At 37.7% G+C, this 19,479-nt stretch overlaps 3 protein-coding genes and 1 pseudogene across 3 annotated transcripts; 2 read left to right on the top strand and 2 right to left on the bottom strand.

Annotated features, from left to right (window-relative positions):
* Positions 1-853: 853 nt before the first annotated feature.
* Positions 854-1,618, top strand: LOC116134826 (EG45-like domain containing protein). Its single transcript, XM_031420473.1, has 3 exons — positions 854-1,020; positions 1,139-1,421; positions 1,545-1,618. The coding sequence occupies exons 1-3, from the start codon at positions 906-908 to the stop codon at positions 1,549-1,551; spliced, it is 405 nt and encodes a 134-aa protein (XP_031276333.1). The 5' UTR covers positions 854-905; the 3' UTR covers positions 1,552-1,618.
* Positions 1,619-4,697: 3,079 nt separating this feature from the next.
* Positions 4,698-6,095, bottom strand: LOC116134923 (annotated as a pseudogene).
* A 5,623-nt stretch (positions 6,096-11,718) lies between these two features.
* Positions 11,719-13,836, bottom strand: LOC116134974 (trifunctional UDP-glucose 4,6-dehydratase/UDP-4-keto-6-deoxy-D-glucose 3,5-epimerase/UDP-4-keto-L-rhamnose-reductase RHM1-like). The gene is made up of 2 exons (XM_031420659.1): positions 12,307-13,836; positions 11,719-12,162 (listed from the first exon to the last, which is right to left on the bottom strand). Exons 1-2 carry the CDS (start codon positions 13,834-13,836, stop codon positions 11,719-11,721), a joined length of 1,974 nt encoding a protein of 657 aa, XP_031276519.1.
* A 1,022-nt stretch (positions 13,837-14,858) lies between these two features.
* LOC116134825 (EG45-like domain containing protein) lies at positions 14,859-15,689 on the top strand. Its single transcript, XM_031420472.1, has 3 exons — positions 14,859-15,025; positions 15,144-15,426; positions 15,550-15,689. The coding sequence occupies exons 1-3, from the start codon at positions 14,911-14,913 to the stop codon at positions 15,554-15,556; spliced, it is 405 nt and encodes a 134-aa protein (XP_031276332.1). The 5' UTR covers positions 14,859-14,910; the 3' UTR covers positions 15,557-15,689.
* The last annotated feature ends 3,790 nt before the right edge of the window (positions 15,690-19,479 follow it).

The following is a 19,479-nucleotide window of genomic DNA, read 5'->3' as shown; positions in this document are numbered from 1 at the left end:
CATGAGCTATTTGTATATTCACATTGCAATGGGGCGGAATCGATACAGAGTTTTCATCATTTTAGATCAAAAGTTTTACATAAAATGATGAATAATGTAGACCACGATAAATTGTGAGAACAACAGATGGAGATTGAGGAGGAGAACACTCACAGTAGTTAAGAAAGTGCGTGGATGGAAGACAGAAAAACTGTTGCTGATGAAGCTAAGTTTACGGTTGAACAGAAACGAGGATACAAGTTTAGGGTTGATAGGGAGGGACATACAAGAAGAACACGTGTTAGTAATAGGTTGAAGGGAGATTCAACGCCATGCTACGTGTTGCATTTCGGAGATTTTTCAGACTAATTTGTTAGACACTAAAATTGAGGGCGTATAAATAATGTAGAATTAAAGGACTAAAAGAATTTCATGATTATTAATTAGTAAAACTAATTAAGTTCCAGTTATTATCTCTTCATTTTTGCGTGGATCCTGCTTTTAAAGAGTCTAGATGAACTTGGACCTGCCATCATAAGCACGAAAATAGCAATCTAATTTCATCCCGCCACGTACTAAATATATTTTTATAGTTTCTTGCTGCGTAAGATGCTGCTGTTATACAAAGATCCTTTGTTGATTGATCTTATTGTGCGTTGTGTTACATTGTAAACTTTGCTGGCCGACTTTGGCGACAACGAAAAGGTTTAAGTCACAAATCTCAGAATGAAAATATAAATTAAATTAAGTTTGTTAATGAACATTGTATTAATCCATCATATATTATATGGAATATTCGTATTTCTGTAAGTGGTTCTAGCGCTATAAATAACCTTCCTTCCCCGCAATGAGAGTGCAACTACTTCAAAGCCTTTACATCTACAGAATTAGCTAGCTGTCTGTTTGTTCATTCCCAGCTGCAACCAATGGCATTCCACTTGAAGCATTCTTGCCTAGCCTTCGTTTTGATTATGAGCTTCTACTCATTGGCATCTGCCCAAATTTCTGGAATAGCTACTTATTACACTCCTCCCTACATGCGTAAGCATATTTTTATAACAAAATGCATTTCATGTATTCTGATAGCATGTTTCGTGTAATTATATTGACGTAAGGACTTGCTGTTTGTGTTTGATGTATATATATATTGTATATGCAGCTTCTGCTTGTTATGGGTACGAGGATCAAGGGGTAATGATCGCAGCTGCGAGTGATGTCTTCTGGAACGGCGGAGCTGCCTGTGGGCAATATTACCAAGTAACTTGTGTTAGTGGGACAAACAATGGTGTTCCATATCCTTGTCAAGGAAGCCAATCGGTGACAGTGAAGATTGTAGACTACTGCCCACCTGGATCCTGCAGGGGAACCATTGACTTGTCACAGGAAGCATTTTCCTCAATTGCAGATACAGCTTCTGGTGCTATAAACATTTATTATCAACAGTATGTTACTATAATTGTTATACTAATCTTATGCCTGACACAGTGTTATGATATTTTTTCAGTTAAACTTTATATAAATATATTTGTAATGTTTTAACTATGTGTTTTACTTCATATATGCAGGCTTTGAACTTTGAAGGAATGGACTGAAAATCTTGAGAGATTATTAATTTTCTAAAGTTGGAGAGAGATATATATTGATTGTTCTAGCTGATCCTTGAATTTGGGGTGATTGTGTTTCCACCACTGCATACCTCATTAATCGCACTCCCAACGTACTCTCCAAAATAAATCACCCTTTGAGGTTCTTTTCACAAAACACCCAACTAATCACCTCTAGGAGTTTCTCACAAGCCGAGTCGAGCCGAGTTTTTGGCTTAACGAGCTCAGCTTGTGAAATAGGATAAAGAAATGAGCCGAGTTCGAACCGAGTCGAGCCACAAATTTTATGGCTCGGCTGGCTCGTAATGACTTTAAAAGTATTTCGAGCCGTTTACGAGCCAAGTTCAAGCCGGCTCACGAGCCGGTCCAGAAAATTCAATTTTTTTATTTATGGTAAACCCTTTTAATACTGTCGTAATCAAGTATTGAAAAAGGTAATAAATATTATATGTTCATTGTAAAGTTAATAAAGTAACTGACATGCTTATCACATCTTTTGACTTTTACATTATTTTACAAAAACCAATGTTTTTCACTACTTTGGCACTTTGCATATCTTCGATCTAAACCTTCATCTTTTTTACTTTTATATTGTTTTACACAAACCAATGTTTTTCATCTGACTTTGGCACTTTGCTATCTTCGATCTGATCTTCAATGCCAATGATGCCTAAAAGTATCACACAAGTTAAAAGAAGAAAGACGGTGACACCATGCCGATCAACGACAACAACCAATCAATACACAATCACTTTCACCGAAAAAAACCACCTGTTATAAAAGAGAGTTCACAAATCATGAGCTAATGGGTTTCAAAAAAATCAATCATACACAAGTAACAAAACTCAACAGATTCAAAACAATCAAACTTACTGCGAACAAGACAATGGTTGACGACAGGCAGCTGGGTTTTACAGCAAGGACAGAAAAGGAAAACAAGTAGATTTCAGTGTTTCATGACGAGAGTTGGAAGGGTAATGGGTTTGACGGCGGCGAGTCTGCAACAAACACTCCGCGAAGCAGATGGTATTGACGACGACGACAAGGTACACCGGAGACGGTTGGAAAATGTGTTGACAATTTTTGGAATTGGTTTGATTTTAAGGCAATGGTTCATGTCAACGATTTTAAGGATTTTAAAATCGGGGGAGGGGGGGGTGTCTTTGTCATTTTTGAAAACTTTTTGTTTTAAAAATTTCAGTATAATCCCCCATATTCAGTAAACCCCCATTTATTCCCCCAGGCTTGCCTTGCGAGCCTAACAAGCCGAGCCGAGGTAGGCTCGAACTTGGCTCGTTCTCTCTCTCGAACCAAGCCAAACTGGCTCAACCTACGCCCCGAGCCGTTAACGGCCAGACTCAGCCGGCTCGCGAGCGCTCGTTTGTTAACCAGCACTAATCACCTCCGTGTGTTTGGGTGCCTCGTTTGCACAAACTCTTCGTGCTCACCGTGATAATTCCACACCCCCTCGGTGCCTCTAAATGTATCTTTCTCGGGCCCACAAAGCATACAAACTCTACAATCCTGATACACAGTCCGTTTTCTATTCTCATGACGTCACCTTCTATGAACAACAATTCCCTTTTCAGGATATTCCAGACACCTCTTCCTCTCCTTCTCCTTCTCCATCTCCAATTATTCCTCTTCCATCCCTAACCCCGTTTTACCTACTCCCCAACACCTCTTAACCCTCCTGAAACCCCGCCTTCCCCACCTTCACCTCCAATTGTCTCCCGTCCTCGTCGCCACACTACACGCTGCTGCCTATCTCTAGGACTACATATGCCCCACCTTACATACAAAGCCCACGGCATCTTCACCTGCTACAACGGCTTTAGGTACTGCTCATCCCTTATCTACCTTTCTTTCATATTCTCATTTTCTCCCTCACATAACTTATTTAAATGCTCTCACCTCTTGTATTGACCCTTCATGCTATTCTGATGCTATCCGACACCCTCATTGCGTGAGGCTCTTGAAAGGGATACAATGTTAGGATTCTACATCGGGATCTCATACCCATCAAGTGGACTTCTTAAACCTAAAACTCTCTCCACCTATCAGGCTGGTCTTTTGGGTTGGATTCTTCCTTAAGCTTGAATTTTAACAGATCACCTATTACTGTGTGATTTACAGATGTGATTGGTGACCTTTAATTATCGCAGCCATTATGAAAAGTTCAATGCATTTCCATCCCTTCAAAGTGATGAGATAGCGTAGTCACCATTCATTCTGCATTATGCACGTGATACACGTAGATTAAAGACTATTATATCATGAATTATGATGCTCTTTCACACTTCTGTTGTCTTATTCTTAATATAGTGGGCAAATGATGTGATGAATGAGTTTATTATTAAGCACTAGGCGTAATTAAGCCTCAAAAAATATTATAAATACAAGCCATTGACACTTTATTCTCTTTGAGAGGACACTTTATTTGTCATATTTTCGGCATTAATTGTCTGATTGTGGAGCATGTTGTCATCTGTCACTTCCTCTTACCTAACGTTACCAGAATTTCTACTAACTGGCCGTCTTTTTCACTCACAGATCGATATCATATGAAAACAAAGTAAGATTCTTTAAGATTCTGCAGAAGGGCGAATATTTGTCTTTATGTTGAGTTGAAGATGCTGAGGCTGAGAATGACAAAGAGATACCACAAATTGTTGACTCATCTTCCACTCAGACTAGACCCAGCTAATTCAAGTACAGGTCCATGTGAAAGAACCATTAATCCACTCGCATGCAACCTCTTTCTCTGTCAAAAATAACCGCGCATGTCATCAGCTACCCTTTTCAGCTTCGATGTACCAAATGATTATGATCTTAATTTCTGTCACGCTTAAATATCAGCATATGTCAGTTTTATGATAAAGACATAAAGCCTGGAAGTTTGTTTCTTTTATCACCAAGTTTTGTGGCTGTGCTTGCTTGAAAAATGAAGTGATTGAATCTTTTGGGGTAGTATAACAATTATTTTAGAATCAAAACTCCTAAGCACCAGAATAAAATGAACTTTGTTTAATTTATAGCTTAAAGAGTAAATGAAAAGAACTCAATCTCTGAAGTTCAGCTAACAGAATCCCTAAATAAAATTACCATCACCATCTAAGTCTTCTTGTTAGGCTCAAAGACATACTTAACAATTGAATCTTTAATGCAACAGTTCTGGAAACTCTTTCTTTAGCTTGGTGACCTCCAACTCATTGTTACTCCTTGGTCCTAAAATCGCCTTGGCCTGCTCTTCCAAGTTAAAATTGGTCCATTCGAATTTGGGGTCTTGTAACGCTTGTACATCTCCAATATCTCATTGTGGCTAACCACTCCTGGATTGGTGAAGTTCCAGATTCCCTGTAGTTTCTTTTTGCATTTCAATGGAGATTGGCAGCATCTCATCTAGCACTGTCGCTTTTGGTATATTGACCACTTTATTGTAACGAGTAATCTTTGTTATGAGTTTCTCGGTTGCTAAGATCAGAAGAGATTGGCATACGAACTCTCAGGGTACAGACATTATCATATTCACTAAGTATTCCTCAACCTGCACATTTAGCATTTTGAGATGATTACTTGTAGACATTCAAAGTTTAGCTAATCACTTAAAATCCGAACCTAACATATGGATTATGAAATAACTAAGGCTGATAAATTAATTAACACTTTCTCATAAGTTTAATGTTACCATAGCCTTTGTCTTGGAGTAGAGACAGAGAAGTTTGGTTTGCCTCCTCCTTGAATCCGATGCCAGATCCTACTGGATGCTTTTTGTCATACACAATACTGCAGCCAGTTGCAAGTTCATCATCAGGAGTGTACTCTTTGCATACATCTGCTGAGTCAGAGTGCCTACAACATTAGTTGTTATAGTTTTAGCCTTATGTGATTCACACCAATCACATTAGGCCTCCCAGTAATTCCTGCTGCATTGAACACATGATTGGCCCTATTCTCTTTATGTCTTCTATGACTGACAATCTATCTTCCAATCTTCCTCTTCCAAACTCAAACTTGATCCCTTTATCCTTACAGACCTTTCCCAATATCCCTCCTATCCAACCAGTCTTCCATATATCAAAATTTTCATTTCTGAACCATTAATGCTGTCACTTTCTGTTGTGCGACGACGGTGAAAGAACAATGCATCATCATTGTCGTTTGAGTCAGTGAGCATTGAGATGCAAGGGTGTGGGTTAAGAGCACCAGAAACATCACCCACCAATGTGGATTCTTATTGTACCACTGCATTGTCATTTTTAGCCCTTCTTCCCAAGTGTTCTTTCTTTCCACCACTAGCCTCTTGAGCTTCTGATCATCCAGAAGTACCTCTGGTCATTAAAAGGTCTGTCCTGAACAAAATGTATAGTTTCTTCAGGATCCAACTGAAACGTTTCATACGTCCTTTGCCACATCAAGGACTGTCCTCTCCTTCTTAGTGCCAACATTGTAAACATGTCCAATCACCCCTTTATGAAGTATGACATCAAATGCCTCAGCAACATCATCACAATGACGATGCCAGACGTGTCATTCGTTGTGTGATTTGTAACTAGTTTGAAACGAGAGTTTGTTTGTACTGAATATTAGTAGCCCAGCTGAGGACAGAAATAAATGCCGTGCTGTTTTTGGTTGTTTATTGTGGGCAAACTGTTGTGTTTAACCACTTACTTAGGTGTTGGCTGATGGTTACCAGAAGTTTGTTTTAGTCCCACAAAAGTGGTCATGGTAAGATTTCACGTGAGGATCTCACACTCACCACCTACCAAGTGTGACACTTAAGTTGAGGGACTCTCTCACTTATTAGGCCGGTCTTTTGAGTTTGACTCTCCCTTGGGCTTGAGTACTAACATCGGTGTTTTCGTTGAGAGTTGGGCTACGGAAATGACTATTTTTCCTTTCCTTAGGAGGGGATGCTATATCGAATAACTGATAGGTGAGTGAAGCCTCTCAGAGAGGGAAATGACTACCGTCGGATCAATGTTGATAAAGTCAAAACCATCGTGGATGTCGACTCTTGAAAGAGAGATGTAATATTAAGATCCTACATCGGAATCTCATACCCATTAAATGAGTTATTTAAGCTTAAGGACTCTCTCATCTATCAAATCGGTTTTTCGAGTTAGACTTATCCTTGCGCTTGAGTTTGAATAGACCACTTATTACCTTTGTGATTTACCGACGTGATTGGTGACCTTTGATTATCGCAGCCATTATCAAAAGTTCAATGCGTTTCCATCCCTTCAAAGTGATGAGATAACGTAGTCACCATTCATCCTGCATTATGCACGTGATACACGTAGATTAAAGATTATTATAATGAATTATGATGCTCTTTCACACTTGTGTTGTCTTATTCATAATATAGTGGGCAAATGATTGTGATGAATGAGTTTATTATTAAGCACTAGGCGTAATTAAGCCTCAAAAAAGTAATATAAAATACAAGCCATTGACCTTTTAATTCTCTTTGAGAGGACACTTTATTTGTCATATTTTCGGCATTAATTGTTTGATTGTGGAGCATGTTGTCATCTGTCACTTCCTCTTACCAGAATTTCTTCTCACGTGGCCGTCATTGTCACTCAAAGATCGATATCATATGAAAACAAAATAAGTTTCTTTAAGATTCTACAGAAGGGCTATACTGAGCCAGGCTTGGAGTTTTGTTTGAGTTGAAGATACTGCAGCTGAGACTGACAAAAACAATACACACAAATTGCTGACTCATCTTCCACTCAGAGCTAGCCTGGCTAATTCAAGTACAGGGTCCATGTGAAAGAACCATTTAATCCACCCGCATGCAACCTCTCTGTGTCAAAAATTATTCACAGAATCGTATCTTCCTAAAATTGGGCGAGTTTGGTTTAATATTCCTACCCTCTTCTCGATCATATTTCTAAAATATTTATTTATTTAATTATTTAAAAAATATTAGTATATTTTTTTAATTATTTTTAGACTCCTTAAGTTTATCAATTTCATTAAATACTCTAAAAAAAAAATTTAAAAATTAACAAAAATATCCTCATCCACTCATACTTGACATATTCTGGTAACCACTATCGGTGGTAGCCGTAATCTGTCACAACGACCTACAAATGATTGCAACCGACAGGTAATTCACCGATCTGGCCTTTTTCGACCAGATCCACAGTGGATCTAGTCGAAAAATGCCACCGAGTTGTTGATGGCCAGATCTGGACTTTTGCGGCCATCGACGGCCAGATCTGGCTGTTTTCGACCAGATCCGTGGTGGATTTGGCCGAAAAAGGCCATATCTATGCCTACCTGACAGATCCGACCGGTCTGCGTCGTAACACCATTTTTTGGCCAGATTTCAATGGTGGTGGTCGGAATCTGGCATTGTGGATGGGTGGGGGTGTTTTTTATAAAATTTTTATATATTGGGGTGTTTAGTTAAATTAGCAAACCTAGGGGGTTTTTTTTGTTAATTTTTAAATTTTACCTCGTAATACGCCTCTATTCAACTGCCCAATATTATTCCCAAAATCTTATCTAAAATAACAAAACAAACAGACCCATGGATTGCATAAAATCAGGATTTCTTACTTTTAAGCATCTGTTACAATATAATATTTTTCCTTATTTATAAATTTCTATACTTAGTTTCATTGTACACCTATATATTTTGTAAAACAGAATACAGAATCAATACACACAGAATTATTCAAACACGTCTCTCTTATTTCTTAACATGGTATCAGAGCCAGATTGGTTATATTTTATGCATTTCAAATTTGAAGCTTATACTCATTTAACGCATTTTTTTGCCCTTGTCCAAAATCAATTTAATACCACTGTTAAAATAATTAGAACTGATAATGGACAAGAATTTCTCTCTCACCAATTTCAAACCTATCTTCTTAATCATGGCATTATTCATGAATGTACTTGTGTTGAAACTCCTCAACAAAATGGTATTGCGGTGTGTAAACACCGGCACCTTCTTAATGTTGCCCGTAGTCTACGTTTTCAAGCACACTTACCCCTTTATTTTTGGGGTGATTGTGTTCTCACCACTGCATACCTCATTAATCGCACTCCCAATCGTACTCTCCAAAATAAATCACCCTTTGAGGTTCTTTTCAACAAAACACCCAACTATAATCACCTCTAGGAGTTTTCACAAGCCGAGTCGAGCCGAGTTTTTGGCTTAACGAGCTCAGCTTGTGAAATAGGATAAAGAAATGAGCCGAGTTCGAACCGAGTCGAGCCACAAATTTTATGGCTCGGCTCGGCTCGTAATGACTTTAAAAGTATTTCGAGCCGGTTTACGAGCCAAGTTCAAGCCGGCTCACGAGCCGGTCCAGAAAATTCAATTTTTTTATTTATGGTAAACCCTTTTAATACTGTCGATAATCAAGTATTGAAAAAGGTAATAAAATAGTATATGTTCATTGTAAAGTTAATAAAGTAACTGACATGCTTATCACATCTTTTTGACTTTTACATTATTTTACAAAAACCAATGTTTTTCATCTAACTTTGGCACTTTGCATATCTTCGATCTAAACCTTCATCTTTTTTACTTTTATATTGTTTTACACAAACCAATGTTTTTCATCTGACTTTTGGCACTTTGCATATCTTCGATCTGAATCTTCAATGCCAATGATGCCTAAAAGTATCACACAAGTTAAAAGAAGAAAAGACGGTGACACCATGCCGATCAACGACAACAACACAATCAATACACAATCACTTTCACCGAAAAAAACCACCTGTTATAAAAGAGAGTTCACAAAAATCATGAGAAGCTAATGGGTTTCAAAAAAATCAATCATACACAAGTAACAAAAACTCAACAAGATTCAAAACAATCAAACTTACTGCGAACAAGACAATGGTTGACGACAGAGCAGCTGGGTTTTACAGCAAGGACAGAAAAGGAAAACAAGTAGATTTCAGTGTTTCATGACGAGAGTTGGAAGGGTAGATGGGTTTGACGGCGGCGAGTCTGCAACAAACACTCCGGCGAAGCAGATGGTATTGACGACGACGACAAGGTACACCGGAGACGGTTGGAAAATGTGTTGACAATTTTTGGAATTGGTTTGATTTTAAGGCAAATGGTTCATGTCAACGATTTTAAGGATTTTAAAATCGGGGGAGGGGGGGGGTGTCTTTGTCATTTTTGAAAACTTTTTGTTTTAAAAATTTCAGTATAATCCCCCATATTCAGTAAACCCCCCATTTATTCCAGCCAGGCTTGACTTGCGAGCCTAACAAGCCGAGCCGAGGTAGGCTCGAACTTGGCTCGTTCTCTCTCTCGAACCAAGCCAAACTGGCTCGAAACCATACGACCCGAGCCGTTAACGAGCCAGACTCGAGCCGGCTCGCGAGCGGCTCGATTTGTTAACCAGCACTAATCACCTCCGTGTGTTTGGGTGCCTCTGTTTGCACAAACTCTTCGTGCTCACCGTGATAAATTCCACACCCCCTCGGTGCCTCTAAATGTATCTTTCTCGGGCCCACAAAGCATACAAACTCTACAATCCTGATACACAGTCCGTTTTCTATTCTCATGACGTCACCTTCTATGAACAACAATTCCCTTTTCAGGATATTCCAGACACCTCTTCCTCTCCTTCTCCTTCTCCATCTCCAATTATTCCTCTTCCCATCCCTGAACCCGTTTTACCTACTTCCCAAACACCTCTTAACCCTCCTGAAACCCCGCCTTCCCCACCTTCACCTCCAATTGTCTCCCGTCCTCGTCGCCACACTACACGGCTTGCCTATCTCTAGGACTACATATGCCCCACCTTACATACAAAGCCCACGGCATCTTCACCTGCTACAACGGCTTTAGGTACTGCTCATCCCTTATCTACCTTTCTTTCATATTCTCGATTTTCTCCCTCACATATTACTTATTTAAATGCTCTCACCTCTTGTATTGAACCTTCATGCTATTCTGATGCTATCCGACACCCTCATTGGCGTGAGGCTCTTGAAAGGGGGATACAATGTTAGGATTCTACATCGGGATCTCATACCCATCAAGTGGACTTCTTAAACCTAAAAGCTCTCTCACCTATCAGGCTGGTCTTTTGGGTTGGATTCTTCCTTAAGCTTGAATTTTAACAGATCACCTATTACGTTTGTGATTTACAGATGTGATTGGTGACCTTTAATTATCGCAGCCATTATGAAAAGTTCAATGCATTTCCATCCCTTCAAAGTGATGAGATAGCGTAGTCACCATTCATTCTGCATTATGCACGTGATACACGTAGATTAAAGACTATTATCATGAATTATGATGCTCTTTCACACTTCTGTTGTCTTATTCTTAATATAGTGGGCAAATGATTGTGATGAATGAGTTTATTATTAAGCACTAGGCGTAATTAAGCCTCAAAAAATTATTATAAAATACAAGCCATTGACACTTTAATTCTCTTTGAGAGGACACTTTATTTGTCATATTTTCGGCATTAATTGTCTGATTGTGGAGCATGTTGTCATCTGTCACTTCCTCTTACCTAACGTTACCAGAATTTCTACTAACATGGCCGTCTTTGTCACTCACAGATCGATATCATATGAAAACAAAGTAAGATTCTTTAAGATTCTGCAGAAGGGCGAATATTTGTCTTTATGTTGAGTTGAAGATGCTGAGGCTGAGAATGACAAAGAGATACACACAAATTGTTGACTCATCTTCCACTCAGAGCTAGACCCAGCTAATTCAAGTACAGGTTCCATGTGAAAGAACCATTTAATCCACTCGCATGCAACCTCTTTCTCTGTCAAAAATAACCGCGCATGTCATCAGCTACCCTTTTCAGCTTCGATGTACCAAATGATTATGATCTTAATTTCTTGTCACGCTTATAATATCAGCATATGTCAGTTTTTATGATAAAGACATAAAGCCTGGAAGTTTTGTTTCTTTTAATCACCAAGTTTTGTGGCTGTGCTTGCTTGAAAAATGAAGTGATTGAATCTTTTGGGGTAGTATAACAAATTATTTTAGAATCAAAACTCCTTAGCACCAGAATAAAAATGAACTTTGTTTGAATTTATAGCTTTAAAGAGTAAATGAAAAGAACTCAATCTCTGAAGTTCAGCTAACAGAATCCCTAAATAAAATTACCATCACCATCTAAGTCTTCTTGTTAGGCTCAAAGACATACTTAACAATTGAATCTTTAATGGGCAACAGTTCTGGAAACTCTTTCTTTAGCTTGGTGACCTCCAACTCATTGTTACTCCTTGGTACTAAAATCGCCTTGGCCTGCTCTTCCAAGTTAAAATTGGTCCATTCGAATTTGGGGTCTATGTAACGCTTGTACATCTCCAATATCTCATTGTGGCTAACCACTCCTGGATTGGTGAAGTTCCAGATTCCTCTGTAGTTTCTTTTTGCCATTTCAATGGAGATTGGCAGCATCTCATCTAGCACTGTCATGCTATTTGGTATATTGACCACTTTATTGTAACGAGTAATCTTTGTTATGAAGTTTCTCGGGTTGCTAAGATCAGAAGAGATTGGCATACGAACTCTCAGGGTACAGACATTATCATATTCACTAAGTAGCTCCTCAACCTGCACAATTTAGCATTTTGAGATGATTACTTGTAGACATTCAAAGTTTAGCTAATCAAACTTAAAATCCGAACCTAACATATGGATTATGAAATAACTAAGGCTGATAAATTAATTAACACTTTCTCATAAGTTTAATGTTACCATAGCCTTTGTCTTGGAGTAGAAAGAAGCAGAGAAGTTTGGTTTGTCCTCCTCCTTGAATCCGATGCCAGATCCTACTGGATGCTTTTTGTCATACACAAATATGCAGCCAGTTGCAAAGTTCATCATCAGGAGATTGTACTCTTTGCATACATCTGCTAGAGTCAGAGTGCCTACAACATTAGTTGTTATAGTTTTAGCCTTATGTGATTCACACCAATCAACATTAGGCCTCCCAGTAATTCCTGCTGCATTGAACACATGAGTTGGCCCTATTCTCTTTATGTCTTCTATGACTGACAATCTATCTTCCAATCTTCCTCTTCCAAACTCAAACTTGATCCCTTTATCCTTACAGACCTTTCCCAATATCCCTCCTATCCAACCAGTCTTTCCATATATCAAAATTTTCATTTCTGAACCATTAATGCTGTCACTTTCAGTTGTGCGACGACGGTGAAAGAACAATGCATCATCATTGTCGTTTGAGTCAGTGAGCATTGAGATGCAAGGGTGTGGGTTAAGAGCACCAGAAACATCACCCCACCAATGTGGATTCTTAGTGTACCAGTCCATTGTCATTTTTAGCCCTTCTTCCCAAGGTGTTCTTTCTTTCCACCCTAGCCTCTTGAGCTTCTGATCATCCAAGAAGTACCTCTGGTCATTAAAAGGTCTGTCCTGAACAAAATGTATAGTTTCTTCAGGATCCAACTGAAACAGTTTGCATACGTCCTTTGCCACATCAAGGACTGTCCTCTCCTTCTTAGTGCCAACATTGTAAACATGTCCAATCACCCCTTTATGAAGTATGACATCAAATGCCTCAGCAACATCATCACAATGAAGATAGCTTCTTACATTTGAGCCATTGCCATGAATTGGCATTTTCTGGCCTTCCATCGCGAGCAAAATGAATTTGGGGATAAGCTTTTCTGGGTATTGGTTGGGGCCATACACATTATTGCCTCTAGTGGTGATTGTTGGAAGGCCATAAGATCTGTGATAAGCCATGACAAGCATTTCAGCCCCTGCTTTAGTGGCAGAGTAAGGATTTGTGGGAAGGAGTTGAGAAGCTTCAGGATTGCCAATGTCATCGTCCATATCAGTTTCACCATAAACTTCATCAGTACTAACATGAATGAACTTCCTGATTCGTTGAGTGACTTTGCAGGCTTCAAGAAGTACATGTGTGCCAAGTATATTATTATTGGTAAATTCAAAGGAGTTACCAAAAGAATTATCAACATGGGATTGGGCAGCAAAGTGCATAATTGTATCAATATCTTCAGCAACCAAGAGGTAATTAACAAGATCAGCACAAGTAACATCTCCTTTAAGAAACTTGAAATTTGGAGAGGATCGACTAGGCAACAGGTTCCTGAGGTTAGAACAGTAATCTAGCTTGTCAAGGGCCACAATCTTGTAATCAGGGTAGTTCTTGATGAGTCTGTTGGTGACATGGGAGCCAATGAAACCAGCAGCGCCAGTTATCAGGATCTTTTTGGGAACATATGAATCAGGTTGATGCATCATTTTTGCTAGCTCTTTTTGTTGTCTCTCAGAATGCTAACACTAAAGCATAATTAGAAAACACAAGTAATTAAGATGAAATCAAAAAGAGCAATTAAATTTCCACTGGAAAATATAAAAAGCAATAAAGTTAACAAATCTATGATCGTATCTTCATCATTTTGCTCAGCATGAGCTATTTGTATATTCACATTGCAATGGGGCGGAATCGATACAGAGTTTTCATCATTTTAGATCAAAAGTTTTACATAAAATGATGAATAATGTAGACCACGATAAATTGTGAGAACAACAGATGGAGATTGAGGAGGAGAACACTCACAGTAGTTAAGAAAGTGCGTGGATGGAAGACAGAAAAACTGTTGCTGATGAAGCTAAGTTTACGGTTGAACAGAAACGAGGATACAAGTTTAGGGTTGATAGGGAGGGACATACAAGAAGAACACGTGTTAGTAATAGGTTGAAGGGAGATTCAACGCCATGCTACGTGTTGCATTTCGGAGATTTTTCAGACTAATTTGTTAGACACTAAAATTGAGGGCGTATAAATAATGTAGAATTAAAGGACTAAAAGAATTTCATGATTATTAATTAGTAAAACTAATTAAGTTCCAGTTATTATCTCTTCATTTTTGCGTGGATCCTGCTTTTAAAGAGTCTAGATGAACTTGGACCTGCCATCATAAGCACGAAAATAGCAATCTAATTTCATCCCGCCACGTACTAAATATATTTTTATAGTTTCTTGCTGCGTAAGATGCTGCTGTTATACAAAGATCCTTTGTTGATTGATCTTATTGTGCGTTGTGTTACATTGTAAACTTTGCTGGCCGACTTTGGCGACAACGAAAAGGTTTAAGTCACAAATCTCAGAATGAAAATATAAATTAAATTAAGTTTGTTAATGAACATTGTATTAATCCATCATATATTATATGGAATATTCGTATTTCTGTAAGTGGTTCTAGCGCTATAAATAACCTTCCTTCCCCGCAATGAGAGTGCAACTACTTCAAAGCCTTTACATCTACAGAATTAGCTAGCTGTCTGTTTGTTCATTCCCAGCTGCAACCAATGGCATTCCACTTGAAGCATTCTTGCCTAGCCTTCGTTTTGATTATGAGCTTCTACTCATTGGCATCTGCCCAAATTTCTGGAATAGCTACTTATTACACTCCTCCCTACATGCGTAAGCATATTTTTATAACAAAATGCATTTCATGTATTCTGATAGCATGTTTCGTGTAATTATATTGACGTAAGGACTTGCTGTTTGTGTTTGATGTATATATATATTGTATATGCAGCTTCTGCTTGTTATGGGTACGAGGATCAAGGGGTAATGATCGCAGCTGCGAGTGATGTCTTCTGGAACGGCGGAGCTGCCTGTGGGCAATATTACCAAGTAACTTGTGTTAGTGGGACAAACAATGGTGTTCCATATCCTTGTCAAGGAAGCCAATCGGTGACAGTGAAGATTGTAGACTACTGCCCACCTGGATCCTGCAGGGGAACCATTGACTTGTCACAGGAAGCATTTTCCTCAATTGCAGATACAGCTTCTGGTGCTATAAACATTTATTATCAACAGTATGTTACTATAATTGTTATACTAATCTTATGCCTGACACAGTGTTATGATATTTTTTCAGTTAAACTTTATATAAATATATTTGTAATGTTTTAACTATGTGTTTTACTTCATATATGCAGGCTTTGAACTTTGAAGGAATGGACTGAAAATCTTGAGAGATTATTAATTTTCTAAAGTTGGAGAGAGATATATATTGATTGTTCTAGCTGATCCTCGAATCCTTATCAGTAGCAAAGAATAAAAAGTTTATGAATAAGAATTAAATGTTGTTATATATGTCTCTATTTTTCTCTTACATATATATTCTACTTCATATAAGCTTTGCTCGAGCTTCTTCTATAAGCGTGAAGTGCATCTATAACCTTTGCTAATGCCCCTGTGTGAATTCTTGTTGAGTGACGAAGGGGCAAAAAAAAAAAAAAAAAAAAATTAATCATGACAGACAACGCTTTACAAGAACGCCAAATGTGTAAAAGGACACGATAATAGACTATTTTAATTGAAATTTATATTTAATAATATATATATGAAAATTATTACTAGTATGAACCATATATATTGTGATGAGAAGATTATATATCCTATATGAGACTTCAAATGAAGAAGCAACGTAGTCTGAAATTTTTGGCGAGATCAAAAGCTGTTGACATATATGCAGTAATTAACACCCAACTTTCTGGATCAGATCTTTCAGATTTAAATAGCTAGGAATTGAGTTCTGAAGCTGGCCTTGGGACTTGTTAGATGAATTCAAAGTTTCAACTCTTGACATATATATAACAAATTCCTGAGTATCCATGTTGGCGCTACTACATTTATTTGTTTGGACGTGAATCGATCTCAAAGCTAGACTTTCAATCCATGAAAGACCACTACGAGAATTACATGTTCTGTTTGGCTACCTAGAAAATAAGATGAAATCAGAATGGAAGAACTCATCTTTCCTTAATTCTGGGATGTTATGGCAAACTCAGTTTACATGGAAACCTGTTAAAGTTGGGCCTAGCTCCTCATGGTACCAGTTGGGTTGAGCATGCCTATGAATTGGTCAATCACGCAGCTCATCTGGACTAGCTCTAATACCACCTGTTTAAGAATATATGTATATATCTTTAATGTTTCTGCAGGCTTTGAAGTCTAGAAGAAATTGGAAGTTGGAACTGGAAATTTGAATTTATCATTCCATCTGTTATGCCTAAAAAACCAGGGCTAATATAAGCTTACATCAGCAGACACCAATCAGAGTTCAGAAAGGTTTTGCGTCATTTAGATGCTGTCATGTCGCCCTAAGACAGAAAGGATATGACTGTCACCGACTTAGCAGATTCAGAGTTTGTCTATGAGTGAATGAAGACCGCACACTTGTCCAAACCCCAGATAATTTGAGGATATTTCCTAAATTATCAGTCAATAGGAGACAAGGAAAGACTTGTAGGACATCTACCCACTTACAGATTTGTAATCATTACATTGAATTCCACTACTATAAATAGAACACTCCCCCTCTCATTTTCAGGATCTTTTACTTTCATTACTATCAAAAATAAAGACAACCTACGAGAAATAGATTGACTTGATATTCTCTCTGAATACTCAGTTATTGTATCTCTGCTCGCTGTTCGCTACATGCGACTTTTTGTAAAACTCTCATATCTAAAAAAAACAGTGGACGTAGGAATCGCTTTAAGCATCCGAACTATTATAAAAATCATCTGTATCATTTATTATTCAATATTTGCATTCAACTGTGTTTACAACCTTATCCTAACTCTTAAATCAATTATTCACATGTAATTTCTAAGAACAACTTAATACTTTGCACGTGTGAGTCATTGGTATCAAAATTAAGCATCAACACTATTGTTGGAGATATAAGTTAGGTTGATTGATCAATGATTCATTTGATGATTTTGATCTGTATACGTTACTTGTATCAGTGACACAAAGTTGTACCAAATAAAGATGAAAATGCAATTGAATAATTAAATTTTATTGATTACCATCCTTCTGCATGCCCAGATGCACTATATCTTATGAAAGGATTATAATTAATTTTAAAATCAATCGAATGTCTACCTCTAAGTTAAATGTCAACCGATGGAGAGGGTTTAGTTCAATTAATTAATCAGTATGACAACCTGTTATAATAATTAATATTTTAATTATCTTATGGAAATAACTAATAGTAAGTACCCCTTGCCCCTTGGACAGAGCAAAACAAAGGGAAGCAGACACAGACTGTGTGTCAAACCCATATGACTAGTATTTTTTGATACCAAAACTTTGTAAATTTGAGTTTAAATAGTTTTAATTATGATCTAAAGTGAATTCATTGTGGCTAATTTATAATTGATAAACGGGCTCAAAAGCTAACTCAAAAGAGGAGGTCTAACAGTATAAACTAGCTCAAAGAAGGAGGGAGTCAACCATATATATATACTCTAAGAACCCACCAAACTTGACTATTCCATACAAATACAACTTTTAACAATAATGATACATGTATATTGTAAATTTTTTTTGACTGACATTGGTGAAGATTATAATTTATTAAAAAATCGACATAAGAACCTAAATTTTCAACCAGTCTCAGTATCCATCACATCTGATTAAATAGTCAATCTAACTTAATTAAAATGATTCATTGACTCTTTGTACCATTTGGATTAAGATAATTTCATGATTGGTTGAAATTTTAATCAAGTTAACTGTTTCCTACATATATATGTCAGGGCATATGACAAGCTTCCCATACATAAAATTGGAGCCCGATCTTTTGGCAGCTTAGATTTCTTTGTTTGGTGTTAGTCTCCCAGGACACTAAAGTTAATGGTCAGGTATATCTCTAGTAGGTACCCCTTATTAGTAATCGTAAAGATTTGAATATAAAACTTCTTCAGTAGTACATTTAAAAGTCACAAACAAACTGTTAAGCTGGTTGATTTCAGGGTAAAGCTTATAGTCATTGAAGGTTGCCTTGTTTTTGAGTGTTACACTGCTAAAATACAGGTAAATTTTGTGGCATGATATGCTGAAAATACTCTGAATATACCCCCTTTGAGAGTTGCTAAATTTAGTTACATTGTAAACTTCTCAGTTCTCACTTTGAGGGCCTGCATTAACTGGGGCCGAAGTGACTTTGCTGATAACGAAAAGGTATTGAAGCTACAATATCTCAGAAATATACAAATAATTAAACCTTTTAATAATGCTTGTCAGTTGTGAACATTGTATTTATCAAATCTAATATAAAACATGCTAGCATGGTTGAATGGTTTTAACACTATAAATACTTAACCTCCTCTACCTCAACACAAGTATCTACTTCTCTTATTTAATTAGCTACAGCTCTCTTAAAATTCCCTGCAAATCAATGGCATTCCTATTCAGGAACTCTCGCATAGTCCTCCCTCTTTTTTCATTGTTGATTCTGAGCTTCTACTCAACAGCTTTGGCTCAAACTTCGGGAATTGCCACCTTTTACACCCCACCTTACATGCGTAAGCTTTATATATATATATATATATATGTCTGACAAACGTTAATGAATTAATCTTTTCACATTTGTAATCAAGAATGTATTAATTTATGCAGCTTCTGCTTGCTACGGGTACGAGGATCAAGGGGTGATGATTGCAGCTGCAAGCGATGCATTTTGGAATGGAGGAGCTGCTTGTGGGCAATATTACCAAGTAACTTGTGTTAGTGGAACAAACGCTGGAGTTCCATTCCCTCGTTAAGGAAGCCAGTTGGTGGTGGTGAAGATTGTAGATCATTGCCCACCTGGATCCTGCAGAGGCACTATCGACTTGTCACAAGAAGCATATGCCTCTGTTGCAGACACTGCTTCTGGTGCCATTAACGTTTATTATCAACAGTATGTGTTATTGATTTTGCAGGTTTTTGTATATGTACATTTGAGTAATGCTACAAACACCGAAATTTTGTATTGAAGGATATGACAACCAGTTAGACGCGACCACGTTGGAGTATTTCGTGAATGAACGGCCATCCAACATTTATGGAGGCCCGCCCATATTTAATGGACT

The sequence above is a fragment of the Pistacia vera genome, unplaced genomic scaffold (assembly GCF_008641045.1).
Source record: "Pistacia vera cultivar Batoury unplaced genomic scaffold, PisVer_v2 Contig292, whole genome shotgun sequence".
NCBI lineage: Eukaryota > Viridiplantae > Streptophyta > Magnoliopsida > Sapindales > Anacardiaceae > Pistacia > Pistacia vera.
Note: the sequence above shows the minus strand (reverse complement) of the source record. Positions and strands in the feature narration are given on the sequence as shown.

Bases quoted from the DNA above. Each gene is read 5' to 3' on its own strand.
- LOC116134974 (XM_031420659.1), bottom strand. From the start codon at position 13,836: ATGCATCAACCTGATTCATATGTTCCCAAAAAGATCCTGATAACTGGC. The intron at 12,163-12,306 runs GTAACATTAAAC...TAAATTGTGCAG, and splicing joins ACTCCAAGACAAAGGCTATG to GTTGAGGAGCTACTTAGTGA.
- LOC116134825 (XM_031420472.1), top strand. From the start codon at position 14,911: ATGGCATTCCACTTGAAGCATTCTTGCCTAGCCTTCGTTTTGATTATG. The intron at 15,026-15,143 runs GTAAGCATATTT...TTGTATATGCAG, and splicing joins TTACACTCCTCCCTACATGC to CTTCTGCTTGTTATGGGTAC.
- LOC116134826 (XM_031420473.1), top strand. From the start codon at position 906: ATGGCATTCCACTTGAAGCATTCTTGCCTAGCCTTCGTTTTGATTATG. The intron at 1,021-1,138 runs GTAAGCATATTT...TTGTATATGCAG, and splicing joins TTACACTCCTCCCTACATGC to CTTCTGCTTGTTATGGGTAC.